The sequence below is a fragment of the Homalodisca vitripennis genome, chromosome 4 (genome assembly GCF_021130785.1).
Source record: "Homalodisca vitripennis isolate AUS2020 chromosome 4, UT_GWSS_2.1, whole genome shotgun sequence".
NCBI lineage: Eukaryota > Metazoa > Arthropoda > Insecta > Hemiptera > Cicadellidae > Homalodisca > Homalodisca vitripennis.
Window position 1 is genome coordinate 185,200,863 of NC_060210.1, and position 24,249 is coordinate 185,225,111.

At 31.7% G+C, this 24,249-nt stretch overlaps 1 protein-coding gene across 1 annotated transcript; it reads right to left on the reverse strand.

Moving 5' to 3' along the window:
• Positions 1 to 22,651: 22,651 nt before the first annotated feature.
• LOC124361325 lies at positions 22,652 to 23,545 on the reverse strand. The gene has a single exon (XM_046815374.1). The coding sequence runs from the start codon at positions 23,543 to 23,545 to the stop codon at positions 22,652 to 22,654; it is 894 nt and encodes a 297-aa protein (XP_046671330.1).
• Between the last annotated feature and the right edge of the window lie 704 nt (positions 23,546 to 24,249).

Below are 24,249 nucleotides of genomic sequence, written 5' to 3' on the forward strand. Positions count from 1 at the left end.
ATCATACTGAAATGGGTGCAGTGGCGCACACAGAAGTGTTCTCTGGGGGCTGTCCGAAACACAGGAAAGTCGGAGATATGGTAAACAAGAGTTTCTCTTGTTGGATAACAGGTGATCCATAGTAATAGTTCAGTTCTTGGCCACCAGGTTGCAGGTAGAGTTAGTTACGACCTAATCCGCTAGATGCAGTGTTGTTGATGTCTTATTTTCATGAATTGATTGATTATTTTGATTTAAATTACAAAGAAAAAAAATATGATAAATACAATTATATTTGTGTGTATTGGATTTAAGATACTCATAAGGATATGTTGTGCGTTGTAAAATATAAATAGAAACACAAGTAAAGTCTTCAGCTTTTTTCAATACCCTCTCGCTTGCAAATTTAATCGTAGTTTCTTTAAGTATTAGTACTCGCGTTCTTTACTTGAATTAAATCTTATATTCAGAGAACATTTCACGTTAGAATGTGATGAGAGATAATATTCTCTCATCTATTATTTGGAGGCTGCACTCGGTTATGTCTTGCATGCTGAGTTGCAGCTCGTCTTGGACACATATACTATTATTCACATATATAATACATTACATATACACTTGTCACACTCGTGATGAGCTTATCAGCTAACTAGCTTCCAATAGCAGGTACAAGTGCAATTGATTCTTTTTAATACCTGGGATTTTATCCGCAATTTCGCGATTTGACTTGGATCTATTATAAACCATTTAAGTGTAAAATGAATAGAGGTTCTTGCTTCTGCATATATTATTTGTATATGTAAGTCGTATAAAGTTTGAAAAGTGATTCATAAAAAATGCGAACTTTTAAAATATTTGAAATAAATAGTAGTAGTAGAGAGAAAAATTGCAATTCTGTATGCAATGTTTCAAGAGGAAAACTTAGATAATTGTCGTCTGGATAGAATAAATAAGGAGTCTGTTCTTGGTATCAAATGTACATTTAAAAACCTCAAAGCAGTAAAGTCTCATCAATGTAGCTGAAAAGGTGTGGAAACAACGATCGTATAGTTTTAGAAAATCCTTGATTCTTTAGTGTGGCGATTTTACAGAATTATATTAATCGGTGAAACTTATTCTTACAAAGACTAACTGTAAAGGGTAAAAATAATTACTTTAACTCAGACAAAAAATTAATTTTACATTTACAACATAATATCCACTTATTCCTTATAAATATATTACCTTTCCATCAATAATCATGTTAGTGTCAGGGAGGCCCTCAAGCTCTTGGTTGATAAGGTCTGAAATTTGATTACTCAAACGGAGAAAAATACGCCAGTAAGCTTGTAAAAACTCCTAATGTACTCTAACACTACATATAAAAATAGAAACCAACATACAATTTTCAACGCAATGGGTATTGTATTATTTCTGCACAATTATCAATGCGAGTCAGTCAGGATTGTAGATTTTAAAATATGGTCTAATTTAAGTAATTATAAATATACGGTTACAACCCTTATATGATATGGTATTATAACGTTTTTTAGTACTCCTAATATTACTAGAAACAATCTGAGCCATGTGCATGTTGAGTCTTGATCCATTTTCATCTTCCACTTACTTCAGCGTCTTCAGACCTGACATTATAACAATCTTTACAACAAAACTGTGGAATCTACATAATTTATTCATAGAATTAAATTATTTTTAAATATAGTGGTGTCTATAAGTATAACCCAATTTAGTAGACTAGGTTGTCTCAGAGTATTGTGAATAAACACTAAAATTCCTGTGAATTCCCAGGCACACGACGTACACAACCCATTAAGTTCAGTGCAAGTTTATTTTAAAATCTTTTTTCTCAACCTACAATGTTTATAGTGTAAATGTTTTGTTTCTACGAAAAACGTTAATTTAATAGACAGATATTGCTGCTTTGTCTTATTTATCGTATGTGTTGATTTCATTATGCATTGATATTTTAATTTTGTGTTTATTTATTATTAGCCTATTTTCCATTATTCTTTTCAGAAGCAATAAATTCTCTAAAAGGTTTGGTTAGAAAGTTTGACTATTTAATAAAGTTAATGTACTTCATATCTAACCAAACAAAGCATGTTTTTCGAGACTGAGTTTTGCATATAATGTCTGACTAGATGTTACCCGCGGTTTCGCACGCAATTTTTAGAACCGAAGTCCTTATAAAAAGCAATTATTGTGTAATATGATGTGAGTCCTACAAACATTTTAAAACGTAAGTAGGCGTACATCAGATAGATATTATTAAGTTCATGGTAAATAGTATCAGAGTTTAACTTAATTATTATATCATGTTTGGCAAGTGTAGGAGCATTTCTGGTTCTTATTAATCATATACATAACGTCACAGCTGAATCTGCCTTGTAATCCCGATCAAGAAAACACAAATCTCGGATCACACAGGTCTAGGAAACTTACTTTGGTCAAAAGGCGTATATTTCCAGTCCTTGTCATATATTTCAGTCTATGACATTTCCAGTACCATAGTAGAGTTTGCCATTGGTGTTCTGACGAAGAAAAAATATATATACTTACATAGGACCGAGATACCTACTTCGGTTTAAAGGTGCCTACTTATGACCGTTTAAATTCACTTATGTCACAGGTTAGCTTGCCAAATTGCCTCGACTAAAATACTATATACGTTCGATTATTTAGTTCTCGGAAATCTATTTTGGTCCAATCGTGTTGGCATAGTTGAGTTTGCTGGGACTGAAAACCCTATTACGATCTAGGGGGAAGTCCTACCTACTTCTTATGTACTTCCGGTATAAGGGGAAAATCCTTATTAAGGTTATGCAGCATTCCAAAATAATCGTTATTAAAGTTTTGCGTTACACTTGTTTTTTTGGACTGTAGCCAGGGAAAGAATGAATCGTTAAGGTATGTTAAATTCATTTCTCTGTTTTTCCGTAAGCCATAGTTAAAATGTAATATTATAATGTCAAGGAAGCCCACCAGTTTAAAGTAACTTATGTGAAAACATTCATAACTTTTTTCATTAAGGTTAGTTTTATAACAATATTTAATGCATTAGATGATTTTAATTCGTCACTGGCGCAAGCTGGAGTAAAATTGATGTATTAATGTTTTATTTACTATCTGCATTACACTACCGATCAAGACTGTTTACTTATTATTGATCAAATTTAAATGTAAACAGATGTTTCAGAAATTTGTCGAATTATAGCTGTCAACAGCTGTTTAGTGCAAGTTTAATTTGAATTATGAAACGACATCACATTAAATACCTAAAAAAACAGTGTTCCTACACTATTTAATGGATGTTACAATACATTATAATCCTTCCTTTTGAATCACTCTATCTATAAAAAACCGCATCAAAATCCGTTGCGTAGTTTTAAAGATTTAAGCATACAAAGGACAGAGAAAGCGACTTTGTTTTATACTATGTAGTGATACCTCAGAAATGGGTGGTCTTACAGGCCTGGGACGTATTTTATTCAATATTTCAGTTAGTTTGACATAAAATACAATAAATTTAACAATTATCTTTAGGCCATCAAAACATGTTTCGTTTCATTTCTGTTCTTTCCTAGAAAATCGGGCGAAATCTTTCGTTAGCCGTATATCGCTAACAAACGATATTTTTTGTGTGAATATTACTATTTTGTGTTGGAATTGATTATTTTTCTTTTTGTTCTCTATTTCCATACTTACATTTTCTTGCTCTACTAAAAGCTACGTTGTTCATAGCTGAATACTGGTTTACCCAAATATACAGAGTGTTCCAAATTTTATTGACACTGGAGGGATCTTGGAACCTATAAGATATATGGCAAAGATTAAATGGACAAGGTTGCGCGTAATAACGAAACGAGAAACTTAATGTGGTCAAATTGATTATGTGTTGCGTCTTTCACTCGCTGCGCTCAAAAACAGCACAAGATCAGTCTAATATGACTATTACTGATATTTAGGTAATTTAAGAGCCAAGCAGCATGTTAGTTTAAAATTAATCATAATTTATAATGTTATAAAACACAAGAAAAAAATTATCATGTACAAATAATAAAAAAAACTAATGAAATTTTAACAGAGCTCATTTTACTCTAACTAAAAAAGTCCACTGGCCTCTACATCCACAAGACTTTGTATAATTATTTTTTAATAATGATTTTTATTTTTCATAAAATTATAAATTACGATACAATTTGAAAATAAAATGCTATTTTGCTAATACAAAAATATAAAGACTTCAGTAATAGCCATTTTTAGACTGATCTTTTTAGATAATTTTTGTATTTTACAGCTGGTTCTAACACTTTGTGCAGTGAAATATGAGTACTAATTTTACTACATATTCAAATAGTAAAATAAAAATTATCCTCACAAACCCATAAAAACAGATTTTTATGAATTATTTGATGAAAACCATGAGTAAACTACGGATAACTTATACGGTATTGTTCACACAGTTGGTACTACTGCTGACGGTGCAGAGTTATTACATTAATGAAAGTGTACAGCACTACCATTACACACTTCCCAGAGTGTAGTACCAGTTATTGGACTGACCAGGCTGTGGCACAATGTATTATGTACGGTATAGAGTGTTTATATTTTTGAAAACGTTCAGCATTACCGTTAAAGTCTTCTCAGGGTATAGTACCAGTCATTGGAGTAGTAATATGGCAGAAGACTTTAAAACTCTACACATATGTCACCCTATTATACAACGTTAGAATATAAGACAAATAACATACAATTTTATTGATGGAATCATTGATTATACGGAAAGCTTTATATTGTATAAAATTAAGGATGGAACCTAATTCACTACCTGTGATGTACTGTGTTCGCTACTAATCTGTGGCTGTTCTCTGTCTAATCACAGGTCAACTTGTGACCACGGTTCAGTTTGGGAACAACTCTTTACAATGATTCGTCTGGCGCCGCTCTTCGGCCGGCCGTGTTACTGGACCTGATTTCGTATATACGAAAACCAATCTATTAGTAAATTTGCGACATGAATTAATTCGAATTTTGTAGCTAAAAAAAGTTAACCCCCAAATGGTATTCTTTTGAAGTTTTCGAGAGCCCTTGTATTACCAGGAGCTATGATTCGGGTAAACTCATAATAAAGCACGGCGCCCATAGCGACTGGTACGGTCCAGCCCTTTTTGTAAAGTCGAAATACACGCAATTAAAAGGACACCCGCTCACTGCGACCGGCCCGGCCCGGAATTTTATACTCTGTCAAAATGCATACGATAAAATGGACATCCGCCCACTGCGGACTCGGCCAATACGGAACCGGCACAGTCACTCCTACAGCCGACCGAGGCCGGTCGCAGTGGGCGCCGTGCTTAATTACTAATTATTAGATGAACGGATATCATAAAGCAAACCCACAAGTATAAGCTGCATATCGTCATCTAGTAAAAATGACTAATTGCAGTTTCCAAGATAACGTCGAGGTATTGATATTAACACCAATATTAATATTATTCAACAACATTTATTATAAAGGTAATGTAAATAAATCTGGAGACGGGAGCGTTTTGAATTAATAAGGTTATAGTTTAATTGTATTTGTATTGATATTGACCAAAAATACAATATTCTTGTTCATTCTAGTTTGATTAAATATAGTAACGTCTTAAAAAGTTTATCAAACTTTTATATTTTTATTTAAAATACCATTAATTTTTAAATATTGAGAAGAGAGTACAATAAAAGCGCTTTCTAACGGCTTTATTCCAAACTAATTTAGCCAATAACCTGGTGGAAAAGAACTGAACTAGTAATACCGTTTGCCTTGTGACTATTGGCAGAGGATATTCTTTTATACATATATAATATTAGAATCAGGATCACAATGCTTTACTACAGCCTGACGATCATAAGAAGTATGTAACTTTTATCGTCGACATCCAACAAGTGTAACTTTTCTTAGTAAAGTAGTAACTGAAGCATTTTGGCTGCCAGTTTTTTTTTCGGATTGGATGGATTGGCATGAAATTTGGACTGTAGCTAGGTAGTTGCGTAAGAAACAAAAGTGATATAGTGCTGACGTGTGCTTTTACCCTACGGTTGGATGCCATCCTTTTTAAGCGTTGGAAATACTCGTATTTGTATAAAAAAACATCACCCTTCGACAGAATAATACATTCTAAACAAAAAAATGTTACATAAGAAGCCTTTGTACAGTCAAGAGATATTGTGATATTGGCGCCTAAAGGTGGTTGTTGTTAGCCCAAAAATGCATGCTTTTTAGCAATGTTTTACAAATATCTCAAAACCTACAACTTGTTTCTTGAAAACAAGAAATTGTGACTGTCTACCAAGTACTTCAATAACGCTCAGCTAATTTCCACGGTTCATCATGCACCATCATAAAACTCATTCCTGTCTATTTAGAAATGACGTTCCATGAAAAATTTAAAATCAGAAGAACTATTCCTCAAGATGTATCGCCTCATGATACGTGAACATGTTTGTCTGATAACTTAAGTTTCATAGCAATGTTCAGGCAGTTGAGTTATGGGGGTTCTGCTTATCACTGACTTTAACATTGTCTTTCCTCTCTAATAATTGTACTTAATATACTCTAGGATAAAAGATTTCATATAAAAAAATTCATATAATTACGCCCAGTTTGTTTCCAAACATAATTATGCTTCTACTTTCTCATTGACATAATGTTTACTCATAGAACGACATAAACGTGTTTGCTAACGCTCAGCCAAACCCCATAGAGTGCCATGCACCATCACTGATATCAGTGTAGCCTATAATTATAGCAATAAAGCTTCACGCAACATTTTAAAATTTATCACAGGATATCGTGCGGACAGACAGACAGAAATGAATCTATTACAGTCTTCCGAGTGATAGACATGGTCACCGCTCAGTCAATAATAGAGAATATTTCCTAACCACTAAAATGTCATAAACATATTAGTATTTGTAATTTGGAAGGATAAAACAATACTTTACATAGTTGGTAGTCGACTCTTTTTAATAACTGGAATTCTTCTGCTACTTCGTAAATTGACTTGTTGGATACGTTATGAACCATTGAAATGAAAAATGAATAGAGATTGTTGTTGCTGCATATAATATTTGTATATGTATATAAAATCTGAAAAAATATATAATATATAGATATAATATAAATTATAATATAATAATGTCTATATATATATATAATTTCAATAAACATTGAATCGCAAAAAGTACTTGCTCCGCCGGGAGCAATAGTAGGCACATAACATACTAAGGCGTATAACTGAGTGTGTTATGTGCCTACAATTTTTGTGTATTTACTTTACATTTTAATTACAACAATTTTACAAGTACGATTTTATTTTATTAATCGTAATTCACACTCTTAAAATAAACTGAGCAATTTCATACGTAGCTAGAATGCTATTTTTAGAGTATGTTACTAAAGACGAAGTTCAGTCTTAGAAAACCTATAAACACATTTTATGTGTACAAACACTATAAGTTCATTTCATTTACACGCATTAATTTTACAATCAGGATCACTTTCACAGTTTATTTAACCACGACTGTTAACATAAGTTAATACGTCTTCATTTATTAAAATGTCTTATCGACTCTAAGAACAGATAAAATAATGAAACATCAATTAATTTCTTACTTGATATGTCGTTCAGTTAGTAATAGCGTTATATCGGCGCAGTCGCGTTTCAGGATTGCTAGCCTAATAGATCTAGCAATATAGAATATTACCTAACCATACAGATTTTTAGAAAATATTTTTATTTGTAATTTGGATGGAAAGAAACCATACTTAACTTCGTTGGAAGTAGTAGAGGAAAGGTGCAACCTAAGTACAACATTGTAATACTGTAAACAGATATCGGAAAGTTACTACGATGTTCAGCCTGTAAATAACCACTGGAATTCGGTTTATAAGAAATGTATATATTAGGATCTTGTCCCAATCTCAGTGTTAATCAATTTGTACCAGAGTTTCTCTTGTTGGATAACAGGTGATCTATAGTAATAGCTCAGTTCTTGGCCACCAGAGTGCAGGTAGATTTAGTTTTTACTCAATCCGCTAGGTGCAGGGTTGTTGTTGTTTTATTTTCATGAAATGAAAGATTATTTTGAATCAAATTAAAAAACAAAGAACTATGATAAATACAATTATATTTGTGTGTATTGGATGTAAGTAACTCATAAGGATGTGTTGCGTATTGTACAACATAAATGGAAACATAAGAAAAGTATGGACCTTATTTCATTACCCTCCCGCTTGCAGATTTAACTCTAGTTTCTTTAAGTATTAGTACTCCTAAGCTTTACATGAATTAAATCTTAATATTTTTGTCATTTTTGATGAGAGATGAACTTCACTCATCTATTATTTGGAGGCTGCACTCGGTTATGTCTTGCATGTGAGTTGCAGCTCGTCTATGACACATATACTATTACATTTGTCACACTCGTGATGAGCTTACCAGCTAGCTACCTTCCAGTAGCAGGTACAAGTGCGACTGATTCTTTTTAAAATCTGGGATTTTGTCCGCAATTTACTTGGATCTATTATGAACCATTGCAATGTAAATTGAATAGAGATTCTTGCTTCTGCATGTATTATTTGTATATTTAAGTTGTATAAAGTTTGAAAATTGATTCATAAAAATGTCGTACTTGTAAAATTATTGAAATTGAAATAAATATTACATCATAAATATAAATATTCAAGTAATAAAAAGTGAAATCTATCAGAGTTATTTTTGAAGCCATAATGACTGTTCGATGGTGATACTAATTACCATCGGTGATCAATAGGTGCTTCACGTTTATAAAGAGGAAATAAGTAAACGCTAACGATATTGTTCACGTTAATTTCGTTTGTCATTTTCTATTCCCACTGTTAAGTTTAACGTACACGAATATTTTAAACTACGTTGAAAGCATTACAATAATGAATTTGATCTTTAACTAACAAGGTAGAAGTACGCCACACCACTGCTTACATCGTTACAAATAATTACCTCATTTCATTATCTACATGTCACACAGACATGTCATTCTAGATAGAGAATCACACATAAAAGAGGTTGACGTGAAAATGAGGCATCATAAACTCATTATTGTGGAGATTAATCTTTATGCTAAAGTTAAAGCCTCCATATGAAAATCGTTCGCTAAGTGTCTTGCCACATGATACATTCAAATATTAGATCAATAAATTGGGTTTCATATCAGTGTTTCAATCATTTACATTTACACCAAGTTACATTAAAATGACGTAAAATGTGTTGGGATAGGTATGCTATATGTTAATATGTCCCATGTTAGTATCTCTTATGGGTATGTTGAGTTTCTTAACAAATACATTTACTATGGTATTTTCTGGTTGCCATTAAGGTTACCCATAAGACCAATGTAGAAATATTTGCTAACGCTCACCCAAATCCCATGGAGTGATATGTATCATCTTTGAACTCTATGTTACTTATATATAAACGAAGCTCTATTCACAATTGAAGTCTATGAATCCGTTTGTTTTCGAAATATTGTGCGGACTGACAGATAGAACAAAAATTTCCAATCTCATAAGTGATAGGCTTTGCTAAATCTCAGCAAATAACTAAAGACTCGTAGCAGCATTCCTTTTTTAATGTAATAAAATTAACTTAAATGTAAACAAAACTGTTACTGTATACTTCAATTTAATTAACATTAATACATGCATTAGGTTAGAATCACAATAGTACTTCATGGTAAACATGTTTTTTTGTGTGAATATTGCTATTAACAATGTTTTTTCTGTGCCATCATTGTTACTTTTACCTTGTCTTTTCTATTCACACATTTGTGTTCTTGCTCTAGCAAAAGTCACGTTGGTCTTAGCTGAATACTGGACTTCAAAATAATCATATAAAATCAGCCCATGTCCGGTATTCCTCCGGTGATTGCGTCAAAATGTGCTGTTATAAACAGCTACGAGATCGATTTTTGTGAAATCTGCAATAAAATCAGTTTAAACTTATAGAAAACACATACAAATGAAATTCGATTTTTAGTCCAAAACTAATTTTATGGCTCCTCTCATCATGTCAGAAATAGATTCCTTATATAACAGGGATTCTTAGATAACAGGTAACAACAGTAATATATTATAGCTCGTAACAGTGTTACTTATAACGCGCATCTCATGTTACTTGAAAGGTGACGTACACACACGTGGCTATTAGGTTAATATGAACCTGAAGTTCTCACCCACACTGAACATGCAACAAGACAAGAGTTGTAATGTAGCAAAAAGATATAGAAGAAGGGTATGGTGGTACATGTTTTATTATACACAACACAATTTCATATTTGAAAATATTCCATTTTTAATATTAGAATCACTAAAAACAGCAGTAATTAACATAACGAAAACGAAAGTACTCAAGTATTACGTTAGATAATTTAAATATATTAATTAAGGTTCTCATTGAGATTATATATAACTTACCTTAGACTGTTAGCTTATTGTTTAAAATTATTGTATTTAGTTAGTAGCATTGTTTTAGCAATAGTAGGTACATTTCATTGGTGAATATTGTAAACTCAAGGTTTACCTACTCAAGGTTTACAGTGGAAATAAAGTACAATTTTTTTAAATTTGTTGAAAATAGACATTTTTTCATGAAACAGACGGCTAGTAAATATAGAAACCATTACAAAGTTACCATCTTATCTTATCTACATCCTAGTACATATGAGATCATAATAGATTGTAATAATTGACTATATTTTTCCAAATAACATGTTTAAATCACTTGTCCTTTTATAAATATATATTTCCTTACTAATAGATAAAGAAGTAATTAGATTATTATCTGCTGTAAAGCGACTTTTATGCTAACTTAAGTGCTCGCGAATAACTGAAGGCACCACTAGATGCTTTCTTAGGTGTATGTTTAACTAGTAGTTACCCGCGGCTTTGAACGCAATTTCCAACTGAAAACAAGAACGCAATGGGTTTAGAACGTTCAATTTAAATGACGATCTAAACCCTCCAGAGATAATTTGTAGTCATTGAAGAATATTGCAATCTAATGATCCATTTTAGATTTAATTTCAGGAGCTCTGAAATAAGAGAGTGACACTTTACTTCATTTAGGTATCTTCATTTTAAATGACATTCTAAACTATCCTGAAATAAGTTTTAGTAACTGTAAGGCATTCCAATCTAATGATCCATTTTGAATTTAAGTTTAGAGAGCAGTGTTTTGGAACCCAGAGAGTGAAACATTTCTTATAAGAATTCCTACATAGATGTCCTTAGCTTTTTAGTTAACGCAATCAGGTAACAATTAATTTTGAAACTCAAGTTGACAAGTTAAGGTACTTACTATGTAACTGTTCATTGTAAAAAGCCACATTCTTGGATTTTCACGTATAATAGCTCCAACGACTCATATGTATATGTATGTAAATATATGTATAACCTACTTAGGTCTGAGATGCCTACTTAGGTAGAAATAGTGTATACGTGTTACTATCTTCTCTTTGCATTACATCAGTAGAGTTGCCTTGTTTCCTTGATCAAGAAATAATACACAAGCGCAGGTCTGAGAAGCATATTTCAGTAAAATATTAGGTGGGTTTTATAACAGTAATTAAATCTGTAGGAAAAGTTACTTTATATTTCATATCTGCATTACACATAGTGAAGGGGTCGTGATTCGCGTATCTGCTACTTTGTTATGTGATTTTTTACACAGTTTTCGCTGACTTACTGAGCGGATAAAGGAGGTAAGAAATCGCGATGGCATAGGAAAAGGATAGTTACACTTGCTGTCAATAGGCGTCAGCAGCTACTGGACCGCGTAACACTCAGGGTATATCTAGCTTCACTAAACATCCTACTTACGCTTAAGTTCGATCAAACTTATAGAAAAGGTTGTTCGTCACATTAATAATTTATTTTTTATAATTAATATACGAAACTATGTATTCCTTTAGTTATAATATGTAATTACATTGATTTAAAAGGAATTTTATAATAATTCATTTAACAGGTGTCATTATATAAGTAATTTAAATTTAATGTTAAACGAAAAGTATCTCTTTTGGTTATATCATATAATAAAACAGAAAAAAATATTTTATCATATTTAATTTGATATTTATCATGATATAAATTTTATGTAATCACGACTGCGATTTCATCGCTGTTAATCCCTAAACTAAAGTAGCAGGTGAGAAATAAATCGCGAAAGCTGATAGGCTAGCAGTGATTGCGACCACGACTACGACCTTTTCGCTATTACTAACTTAACGACTGAATCTAATACAATTTCTATAATAAGGTACAAAATTACAGAACTTGATGTACGAGTATTTTATCTGTTGTCTGACTCAATAGGACATTTTAATAAAAGAAGATGTATTCATTTATATTAACAGTTGTGGTTAATTCAACTCTATAACTAATCTTGATTGTAAAATTAATGCGTGTAAATGGAATGACTTTATACGGTTTTATGCACATTAAATGTGTTTATAGGCTTTCTAAGAATGAACTTCTTCGTTTATAATATACTTTGAAAATAGCATTATAGCTACGAAACGAATTGTTCAGAATAGTTTAATAGTGTGAATTATGAGTTATAAAATAAAATCGTATTTTTAAAGTTATTAAAATTAAAATAATCTTTATTCATTTTACATTTCGAAGTTCGATAGTAAATTTAACAAGTCAAGTCGCGAAATCGAGAATTAAATACGTTATCAAAAAGTATCAGTAGCACTTATACATCCTACAGAAGGTAGCTGGTAAGATTATATATGCCCTGAATATGAATATATATTTATATGTCCAAGACGAGCTGCAACTCAGCACGCAAAACATAACTGGTGCAGCTTCCAAATAACAGATGAGAAAAATACATCTCTCACCAAACCTCCTCAAACACTAATACTTATATGTTGCTCATGATTATAATTGAATAATATGTATGAGTACTGATACTTAAGAAAGTACAGTTAAATCTGTAGGCGGGAGGGTCTTAAAACAATGTAAGTACTTTTCCTGCGTTTGTGTTTATATTGTACATTATACAACATTTTTTCTTATACATTTTTGAAATTCAATTTACACACATATAACTATATTTATCATATTCCTTTATTTTTAATTTTAATGAAAATAATCAACAAATTTATAAAAATAAGACAACAACCCTGCACCTAGCGGACTGTGTCATAACCAACTCTACCTGCAGCCTGGTGGCCAAGAACCGAACTATTAATATAGATCACCTGTTATTTAATGACAAGAGAAACTCTGTTACAATTCGTTTATCTTTACATAAACATTTAATAAAAGAAGATGTATTCATTTATATTAACAGTTGTGGTTGATTCAACTCTATAACTAATCTTGATTGTAAAAATTAATGCGTGTAAAAGAAATTAATTTATACGGTTTTATGCACATTAAATGTGTTTATAGACTTTCTAAGAATGAACTTTTCGTTAATAATATATTTTTAAAATAGCATTATAGCTACGAAACGTATTGCTCAGAATATTTTATTAGTGTAAATTATGATTTATAAAATAAAATCGTATTTGTAAAATTATTCAAATTAAAATAAAAAGTTTAATACGCAAAAATAGTAAGCTTACACAGATCGGCCTATACACACATACAGTATATATATGTTGTCTATCATTGACTTTTCACGTTTTATATCCATATATAAATAATATATGCAGAAGCAAGAATCTTTATTCATTTTACATTTCAATGTTTGATAATAAATTTAACAATTCGTAAAATCGAGAATTAAATACCAGTTATAAAAAAGTATCAGTAGCACTTATACCTCCTACTGAAAAGTAACTCATAAGATAATATACTCGTATTGTGTCCTGAATATGAATGTATAAGTACAAGACGAGCTGCAACTCAGCATGCAAAACATGACTGAGTGCAACTTTCAAATATTAGATGAGAGAATAATATCTCTCACTAAACTTATTCAATCATGAGTTAACATATGCCTAAAGAATAAAATTCAAATAGTTGTGAAGAGTACTGATTCTTAAAGAAAGTACAGTTAAATCTGCAGGCGGGAGGGTAATAAAACAATGTAAGTACTTTTCATGCGTTTGTGTTTATATTGTACAATATACAACATGTTCTTATAAATGTTTGAAATTCAATATAAAAACATATAATCATATTTATCACAGTCCTTTATTTTTAGTTTGAATCAAAATAATCAATAAATTAATAAAAATAAACCAACAACAACACTGCACCTAGCGGATTGTGTCAAAACTAACTTCACCTGCAACCTGGCGGCCAAGAACTGAACTATTAATACAGATAACGTCTTATCTACAAGAGAAACTGTTACAAATTTATTAAAACCGAGATTAGATCCAAGAGTGCAATACATACATTTCTTATGAACTGAATCCAGTTTACTGGCTGAACCTTTAACCAAACATCAGTCGAATTATTATTAATATTAGTATGTTTAACTATATCAGGCTTATTAATAATATATATTACTTCATTATTTCTATAGAGTTTTATAACTATGGAACTTTATCGTGGACATATTCTAGACTGATTAAGAGGAACCTGATTGACCAAATTTTCCTTATTATAGTCTTGAATACATTTACTAAGTTGACAAGTAATAGAATTCCCTATTTCAACTTTTAAATCTTTGTTGAGCTCACAGGCTATCCAGGCAATAACATTGTAAGTTCTGGTACAATTACAATTTCACCAAACTAAAACGGAGATTGATTAGCGGTGAAATGGATATATGAAATACAAAGTAACTTTTACTATAGATTTAATGACTGTTATATAACCCACCTAATGTTTTTACAGAAATACACTTCTCAGATCTGCGCTTGTGTATTATTTCTTAACGAAGGAAACAAGGCAACCCAACAGATTTAATGCCTAAGACAGGAAAGTAATAAATACACACCTTTTTACCTAAATATGCATATCAGAACTATGTAGGCTGTATACATATTTTTCTTAGAAGGTAAAGAAAGCACACTCTACCAATACGTCAGGAATTTGATTTGTTTGAACTACAGTTACTGGTCCTTGTGGATCCCCCAGAATGAAGCTTTTAACAATGGTCAGTTAAATTATAAATACCTACCCTTGTTAGCTTGTGTTTTAAAAATAATTATTGCTTCATAAGTGCGTTAACTGAAAAGCTAAGGACTTCGATATAGGAATTCTTTTACACTCGCCTGAAACATTTCAATAACTGAAACCGTTGCAACTATTCATTAAAATATCATGGAATATTGTTATGAGATATTTCCCTTGTACTTATAAGCAATTTTTTACTCTCTGACTTCAGGGTTCCTAAAAACCGCTATCTAACCTTAAATAAAAAAAAACCATTAGATTGAAGTGGCTTTCAATGACTATAACTAATCTTAAAAAGGTTTAGAAAGTGATTTAAAATGAGGATACCCATTGCATTCTTGATTTAAGATGGAAATTGTGTGTAAAGGGACGGGTAACTGCTAGTTAAAAATACACCTAAGAACACATCTAGTGGTGTCGTCCGTTATTTGCAAGCAGAATGAAGCGTTTAACTATGAACAGTTAAATAATAAGTACCTAAACTTGTCAACTTGTGTTTCAAAATTAATTATTACCTGATAATTGCGTTTACTGAAAAGCTAAGGACATCGATGAAGGAATTCTTTTACACTCGCCTGAAATAGTTCAATAACTAAAACCGTTGTATCTATTTATTCAAATTTTAAGAAATATTGTTAGCCTATGAGTTATTTCACACGTACTTATAAGAAATGTTTCACTCTCTGGTTTCAGGGCTCTAAAACACTGCTGTCTAAGCTTAAATCCAAAATGGATCATTAGATTGGAAGATCTTTCAATTACTAAAACTTATCTCAGGAGGGTTTAGAACCTCATTAAAAATGGAAATACCCATTGCGTTCTTGTTTTCAGCTGGAAATTGCGTTCAAAGCCGCGGGTAACTGCTAGTTAAACATACACATAAGAACACATCTAGTGGTGCCTTCAGTTATTCTTGAGCAATTTATTAAGCATAATTGTCCTGTTACGACAGATGTAGTTGTGAAGGCATCGGGCCTACGAAATTATTCTAATTAGTTCTTTATTTATTAATAAGGAAGCATATGTTTATAAAATACAAGTGATTTAAACATGTTATTTGGAAAAATATAATCCAGTTATTACAATCTATTATGATCTCATACGCACTAGGATGTATATAAGGTAGTTTGGTAACATTGTAATGGTTTCTGTATTTACTGACCGTCTATTTCGTGATACGGGAATGTCAATATTCAAGAAATTTAAAAAATCGTACTTTATTTCCACTGTAAACCATGAGTTCATAATATTATTCACCAATGAAATGTACTGACCTGGACCGACTTTTTATAATTATGTTTTACTCGTACATACTTTTTTTCTTATTGTGGGTTTCGTCCGTGTCAACTTATCTTTTCTATGATTGTCTGTCAGTCTATTAATAAGAGAGCTGTGACAGTTTGAAAATGTTTGACCAAAACCAGTGCTTTGACCACATTAGTTTGTAGGTTTTGTTATTACACACAACTCTGTCCATTTAATCTATGCTTTAATATCGAAACAAAATGTATATTTGGAAATCCAGTATTCACCCAAGGACAACGGAGCTTTTACTAGAGTAAGAACACAAATATCCGAGTAGGAAACACAAGGAAAAATAAAATAAACAAATACGACACAAAATATACAGTGTTAATAGTAATATTTACAAAACATATTTTACATTTCTCATGAATTCAAATATCCCCTTAATGTGCATAAAATTTGGAACAACTGTATACAATTATTTTTAAAGGTTCAAACTTAAGTTTTATTTATAGTTAATACAAAGAATACGTCTAGTAAAGAAATTGAATTGCGACGAAGAAAACTTGCACATTTTGCTTACGATGATGATAATTTTATTCTTAGTAGTAACACTGTTTGGCATTTTGTTTTTGCCAGAAATTATTGCATTAAGTGTAAACTGATGAATTTTAAACAAAGCTTTCACAATAATTGTTAGTCTTACTCCATTTACTCGATTTATTAAACGATACGTTGTTGTATTTCTACTAAGATTTGCTAAACAAATTTATTTAAGTTTAAGTATTCGTAAATTGCTTGTATTTATTAGTTATTTATTTTATATAACACTTTTTACATTTTATAATTCCCATCATACTGAATTGGGTGCAAGGGCGCACACAGAAGTGTTCTCTGGGGGCTGTCCGAAACACAGCAAAGTCGGAGATATGGAAAACAAGAGTTTCTCTTGTTGGATAACAGGTGATCTATAGTAATAGTTCAGTTCTTGGCCACCAGGTTGCAGGTAGAGTTAGTTGCGACAAAATCCGCTAGAAGCAGGGTTGTTGTTTTCTTATTTTCACGAAATGATTGATTACTTTGATTTAAATTAAAAAGAAAAAAATATGATAAATACAATTATATTTGTGTGTAATGGATGTAAGTTACTCATAAGGATATGTTGTGTGTTGTAAAATATAAATGGAAACACAAGTAAAGTCTTGTGCTTTTTTCATTACCCTCCCGCTTGCAAATTTAATCGTAGTTTCTTTAAGTATCAGTACTCGCATTTTTTACATGAATTAAATTTTAACCTTTTGTTAGCACTCCACGTTCGTTTATAATGAGAGATAATCTTCTCTCATCTATTATTTGGAGGCTGCACTCGGTTATGTTTTGCACTTTTGCATGCTGACTTGCAGCTCGAACTTGGAAACATATACTATTACACTAGTCACACTCGTGATGAGCTTAACAGCTAACTACCTTCCAGTAGCAGGTGCAAGTGCAATTGAATCTTTTTAATACCTGGGATTTTATCCGCAATTTGACTTGGATCTATTATAACCCATTGAAGTGTAAAATGAATAGAGATTCTTGCTTCTGCATATATTATTTGTATATGTAAGTCGTATAAAGTTTGAAAAGTGATTCATAAAAAATAATTGATAAAATAAAAATTCATAAAAAATAAAAAAAATTCATAAAAAATAAACTTGTAAAATAATTGAAATAAATAGTAGTAGTAGAGAGAAAAATTGCAATTCTGTATGCAATGTTTCAAGAGGAAAACTTAGATCTTTGTCGTCTGGATAGAATAAATAAGGAGTTTGTTCTTGGTATCAAATGGACATTTAAAAACCTCAAAGCAGTAAAGTCTCATCAATGTAGCTAAAAATGTGTGGAAACAACGATCGTATAGTTTTAGCAAGTCCTTGATTCTTTAGTGTGGCGATTTTACAGAATTATATTAATCGGTGAAACTTATTCTTACAAAGACTAACTGTATAGGGTAAAAATAATTACTTTAACTCTGAAAAAAAAAAAAAATTAATTTTACATTTACAACATAATATCCACTTATTCCTTATAAATATATTACCTTTCCATCAATAATCATGTTAGTGTCAGGGAGGCCCTCACGCTCTTGGTTGATAAGGTCTGAAATTTGATTACTCAAACGGAGAAAAATACGCCAGTAAGCTTGTAAAAACTCCTAATGTACTCTAACACTACATATAAAAATAGAAACCAACATACAATTTTCAACGCAATGGGTATTGTTATTTCTGCACAATTATCAATGCGAGTCAGTCAGGATTGTAGATTTTAAAATATGGTCTAATTGAAGTAATAAAATATACGGTTACAACCCTTATATGATATGGTATTATAACGTTTTTTAGTACTCCTAATATTACTAGAAACAATCTGAGCCATGTGCATGTTGAGTCTTGATCCATTTTCATTTTCCACTTACTTCAGCGTCTTCAGACCTGACATTATAACAATCTTTACAACAAAACTGTGGAATCTACATAATTTATTCAACCAATTAAAGTATTTTTAAATATAGTAGTGTCTATAAGTATAACCCAATTTAGTAGACTAGTTTATCTCAGAGTATTGTGAGTAAAAACTAAAATTCCTGTGATTTCCCAGGCACACGACGTACACAACCCATTAAGTTCAGTGCAAGTTTATTTTAAAATCTTTTTTCTCAACCTACAATGTTATAGTGTAAATGTTTTGTAACTACTTACTTGACTGAAAAAAAAATTAAATGTTTTGTTTCTACGAAAAACGTTAATTTAATAGACAGATATTGCTGCTCTGTCTTATTTATCGTATGTGTTGATTTCATTATGCATTGATATTTTAATTTTGTGTTTATTTATTATTAGCCTATTTTCCATTATTCTCTTCAGAAGGAATAAATTCTCTAAAAGGTTTGGTTAGAAAGTTTGCCTATTTAATAAAGTTAATGTACTTCATATCTAACCAAACAAAGCATGTTTTTCGAGACTGAGTTTTGCATATAATATCTGACTAGATGTTACCCGCGGTTTCGCACGCAATTTTTAGAACCGAAGTCCTTATAAAAAGCAATTATTGTGTAATATGACGTGAGTCCTACAAACATTTTAAAACGTAAGTAGGCATACATCAGGTAGATATTATTAAGTTCATGGTAAATAGTATCAGAATTTAACTTAATTATTATATCATGTTTGGCAAGTGTAGGAGCATTTCTGGTTCTTATTAATCATATACATAACGTCACAGCTGAATCTGCCTTGTAATCCCGATTAAGAAAACACAAATCTCGGATCACACAGGTCTAGGAAACTTACTTTGGTCAAAAGGCGTATATTTCCAGTCCTTGTCATATATTTCAGGTCTAAGACATTTCCAGTACCATAGTAGAGTTTGCCTTTGGTGTTCTGACGAAGAAAAAATGTATATACTTACATATTACCGAGATACCTACTTCGGTTTAAAGGTGCCTACTTATGACCGTTTAAATTCACTTATGTCACAGGTTAGCTTGCCAAATTGCCTCGATTAAAATACTATATACCTTCGATTATAAAGTTCTCGGAAATCTATTTTGATCCAATCGTGTTGGCATAGTTGAGTTTGCTGGGACTGAAAACCCTATTACGACCTAGGGGGAAGTCCTACCTACTTCTTATGTACTTCCGGTATAAGGGGAAAATCCTTATTAAGGTTATGCAGCATTCCAAAATAATCGTTATTAAAGTTTTGCGTTACACTTGTTTTTTGGACTGTAGCCAGGGAAAGAATGAATCGTTAAGGTATGTTAAATTAATTTCTCTGTTTTTCCGTAAGCCATAGTTAAAATGTAATATTATAATGTCAAGGAAGCCCACCAGTTTAAAGTAACTTATGTGAAAACTTTCATAACTTTTTTCATTAAGGTTAGTTTTATAACAGTATTTAATGCATTAGATGATTTTAATTCGTCACTGGCGCAATCTGGAGTAAAATTGATATATTAATGTTTTATTTACTATCTGCATTACACTACCGATCAAGCACTGTTTACTTATTATTGATACAATTTAAATGTAATCAGATGTTTCAGAAATTTGTCGAATTATAGCTGTCAACAGCGGTTTAGTGCCAGATTAATTTGAATTATGAAACGACATCACATTAAAAACCTAAAAAAAGTGTTCCTCCACTATTTAATGGATGTTATCATACATATAAACCTTCCTCTTAAATCACTCTATCTATAAACAAAACGCATCAAAATCCGTTGCTTAGTTTTAAAGATTTAAGCATACAAAAGGACAGAGAAAGCGACTTTGTTTTATACTACTATGTAGTGATACCTCAGAAATGGGTGGTCTTACAGGCCTGGGACGTATTTTGTTCAATATTTCAGTTAGTTTGACATAAAAAACAATAAATTTAACAATTATCTTTACGCCATCAAAACATGTTTCGTTTCATTTCCGTTCTTTCCTATCAGGCTAAATCTATCGTTATGATATATCGCTAACGAAGCGTTTCCAAGCACATGTTTGCATGCACATTTTTCATTATTGTGTTGAGAGGAAAGCACCTGAGAAGTATGTGGTGATACTCCTGGGACACCCTGAATACTTATTAATGCCAAAAAGGTTTTTTTTAGTGTCCTTTTTAAAATTACGTATTTATACATATATCGTCCACTAAGCCATTTTCTCTATCAGTGTCAACATCACGTAAATAAAGCTACTATAAACAACTCATCAAGGTAAAGTTCGCATGCCACAATACCAATAACGTAGTGTAAAACCTCGGAAGTATCTTCGTGACGCGCTATTGTCATAAAAATACCTATTGCGCAATATTACAGCAGAATACAGAAACAATATAACGATGCTTAGTATTACGTCAACAGCACACCTTTACGCAATCGCTATGAACGTAATATTACGTCATAAACCGTGAAGGGTTTAATACTTGACCACGTTAAATACGACACTAAATTAAAGGAAATTTAATGTAACTATTATATACAATATGTTCAGTACTTAAAATTTCTTTTATGGCACTGCCACGCAAAATTAATGATTCAAAAGTGATATTAGTGCAATTTTTTTCTCAGTTTTGATTTTTTTGTAACTATTACATAACATTTTTGAGATTCCACAACATTTCTAACACTTTCTACATAGACACTACCACTAACTTTTTGTGTTTGAGGTTTAGTAAATCCCATTGCCTTTAAGGTCATTTAGTAATCAGCAGATGAATACCTTGAACTTGTATTGTGCTTTCAGTAATCTAACACACGAAGAATATGTAGCTGTTATTCATCCTGCGCTGTCAAACGTGACTGTTCCAGTAGTAGTAAATCAGTTACGTGCCTCCACTCTGATTGGCACCAGGAGTTCATCTAGCTTTATAAGCGATTCATTAGTAAAAAATTAAATTAAAAACTTATTATTCTACTATTAGAGAAGTTACTATAATGTCTAACTCTCTCACTTCTCAGACACTAGGTACCTGTTTAGTTATTCTTTCAAGTTTATGTACAGATTTATAATTGGGCATGACTTACTTGCTCGGCACTCAAAACTAATGATGTACCTAGATGAATCTGATAATCCTCTTGTTGTTAGTTGTCTGGCTGCAGCCAAGGCTAAACCTGCTTCGCTGTTTGTACATATTACCTCAGATTGTAGGCCGTTATCCATTAAATCCAGTTCTTACTCTGAATTAGACAATAAATTCATCTCCACAGAAATATCTAATCTATGAAAGGAGGGAGTAATTGAACCTAGAATAACACCATGGCGAGCACAAGCTCTCATCACATCGTCCAATAATCATAAATGTCGAATGGTCTCTACTCTAACACAAACTTACATTTTAAAAGCTACTCGTTATGAATTACAAATATGCAAAGTTACCAGTTCTAATTTATTATTTCATATAATTTTGAATACCGTATTGTGTGAAACTACCAAATACTACAATAAATAGGTTATAAGTAACATGCACAAATAACTTGTATCACTTAATTTTTAATGTATTTATATTAAATTAACAAACGTTGCCATTCATAACATTCACATAAAACGTTTGATCTAGTAAAGCAAATACAAAGTACAAAGGGGTACAATTAAAAGATGTAGGTTGAATGGAATAATTCAGATTTAAATCAACTCAAGACTAATTATTCTACAAATCTTCTGAATATAATTATCACTTACATTAAGTTATCTCTGGAATATAAGTTGTGTCTGGAGCATCAACCCATTACAAAGGAGTTGTATTCAAGACCATCATTTCCAGTTTTTCAAAGCAAGCAATTTCTTTCTTAATATTTAAGAGGACAATTCTTAGATCGACCACGTCATGTTTAATTTTGTCTTGCTCCTTTATTAAATCATTCTTTTCAACTGTTAACTCTGATACCCTAGCAAACAATTCCTTTAATTCCATTTCAAATGTCTTCTCAGTTTCTTTCGCGCGTTCTTCATCTTGTATGTTTCTCTCAAGTAACTGTGATAAATTATCAATTTTAAGTTTGTAATATGGAGTCAACTGATCCAGTTTCATTTGTAGTTCTTTCTGCACAGACTGTAAGTAGTTCAACGTTGTCCTAGTTTGATTCAATTCGTTCTGAAGCATAAGGGCCATGTCTTTATCTCTGTCGGACCTCCCAAGCAGCAATGGTACGTGGTCTTGGAACTCAAAGCACTTCTCAGCAGAACCGTTGTGTATTCTTTCAATATTCAATTTTCTGTCTTGATTGATAAACATGATGCCCAGTGTTCTCACTTCTATCCAGTGTTGGAGCTCTGCAATTTCTCTCTCTAGAAGCATTTTCTTTTCTTCGATATTCGTCAGATTTATGTACAGTTCTTTGATTTTCGCTGTCTTCTTTAGAACTTCCTCTGAAACATTTGCATTTTGAGCCTCTAATTCTGCTACGTTTCTCTTGAATTCCAGTTCAATATTTGAAATTAGATGTTCAAGGTATATATTTTCCTGTTTAACCTCATCAATTGCTGCCTTAGTTTCATTAAGTTCCCTTTCTAATTCTTCAATAACTGGGCTTTTAGCAGACGCACAGTATGCATAAAAACCGCACAGTAAAAACATAGCGACAGTCTGAGAAAACATCATGGACCCTCTTCTAGAATCCATCCGCTCTATAAGAGAACTACCAGTAGGAGCTCTTTAATTACTGAACGGTATTTACGTAGCGATCATTTTACGATCTTTTCTAGTCACTAATCGCGTTAATTGGCATTTCTCAAGTCATAAAAAGTGAAATCTATCAGAGTTATCATTTTTGAAGCCATAATGACTGTTCGATGGTGATACTAATTACCATCGGTGATCAATAGGTGCTTCGCTTCACGTTTATAAAGTGGAAATAAGTAAACGCTAACAATGTTGTTCACGTTAATTTTCGTTTGTCATTTTCTATTCCCACTGTTAAGTTTACCGTACATGAATAAGTTAAACTACGTTGAAAGCATTACAGTAATGAATTTGGTTTTAACTAACAAGGTCGAAGCACGCCACATCACTGCGTACATCATTACAAATATATAGCTCATATCATTCTCTACATGTCCCGCGGCTAGACAGACAGTCACACATAAAAGAGGTTGACGTGAAAATGAGGCATCATAAACTCATTCTTGTAGATATTAAGTTTTATGCTAAATATAAAGCCTGTATATGAAAATCGGTCTCAAAGTGTCTTGCCACATGATACATTCAAATATTAGATCAATAAATTGGGTTTCATATCAGTGTTTCAATCATTTAAATTTACACCAAGTATTAAAATGACATAAAATGTGTTGGGATAGATATGCTATATGTTAATATGTCCCATG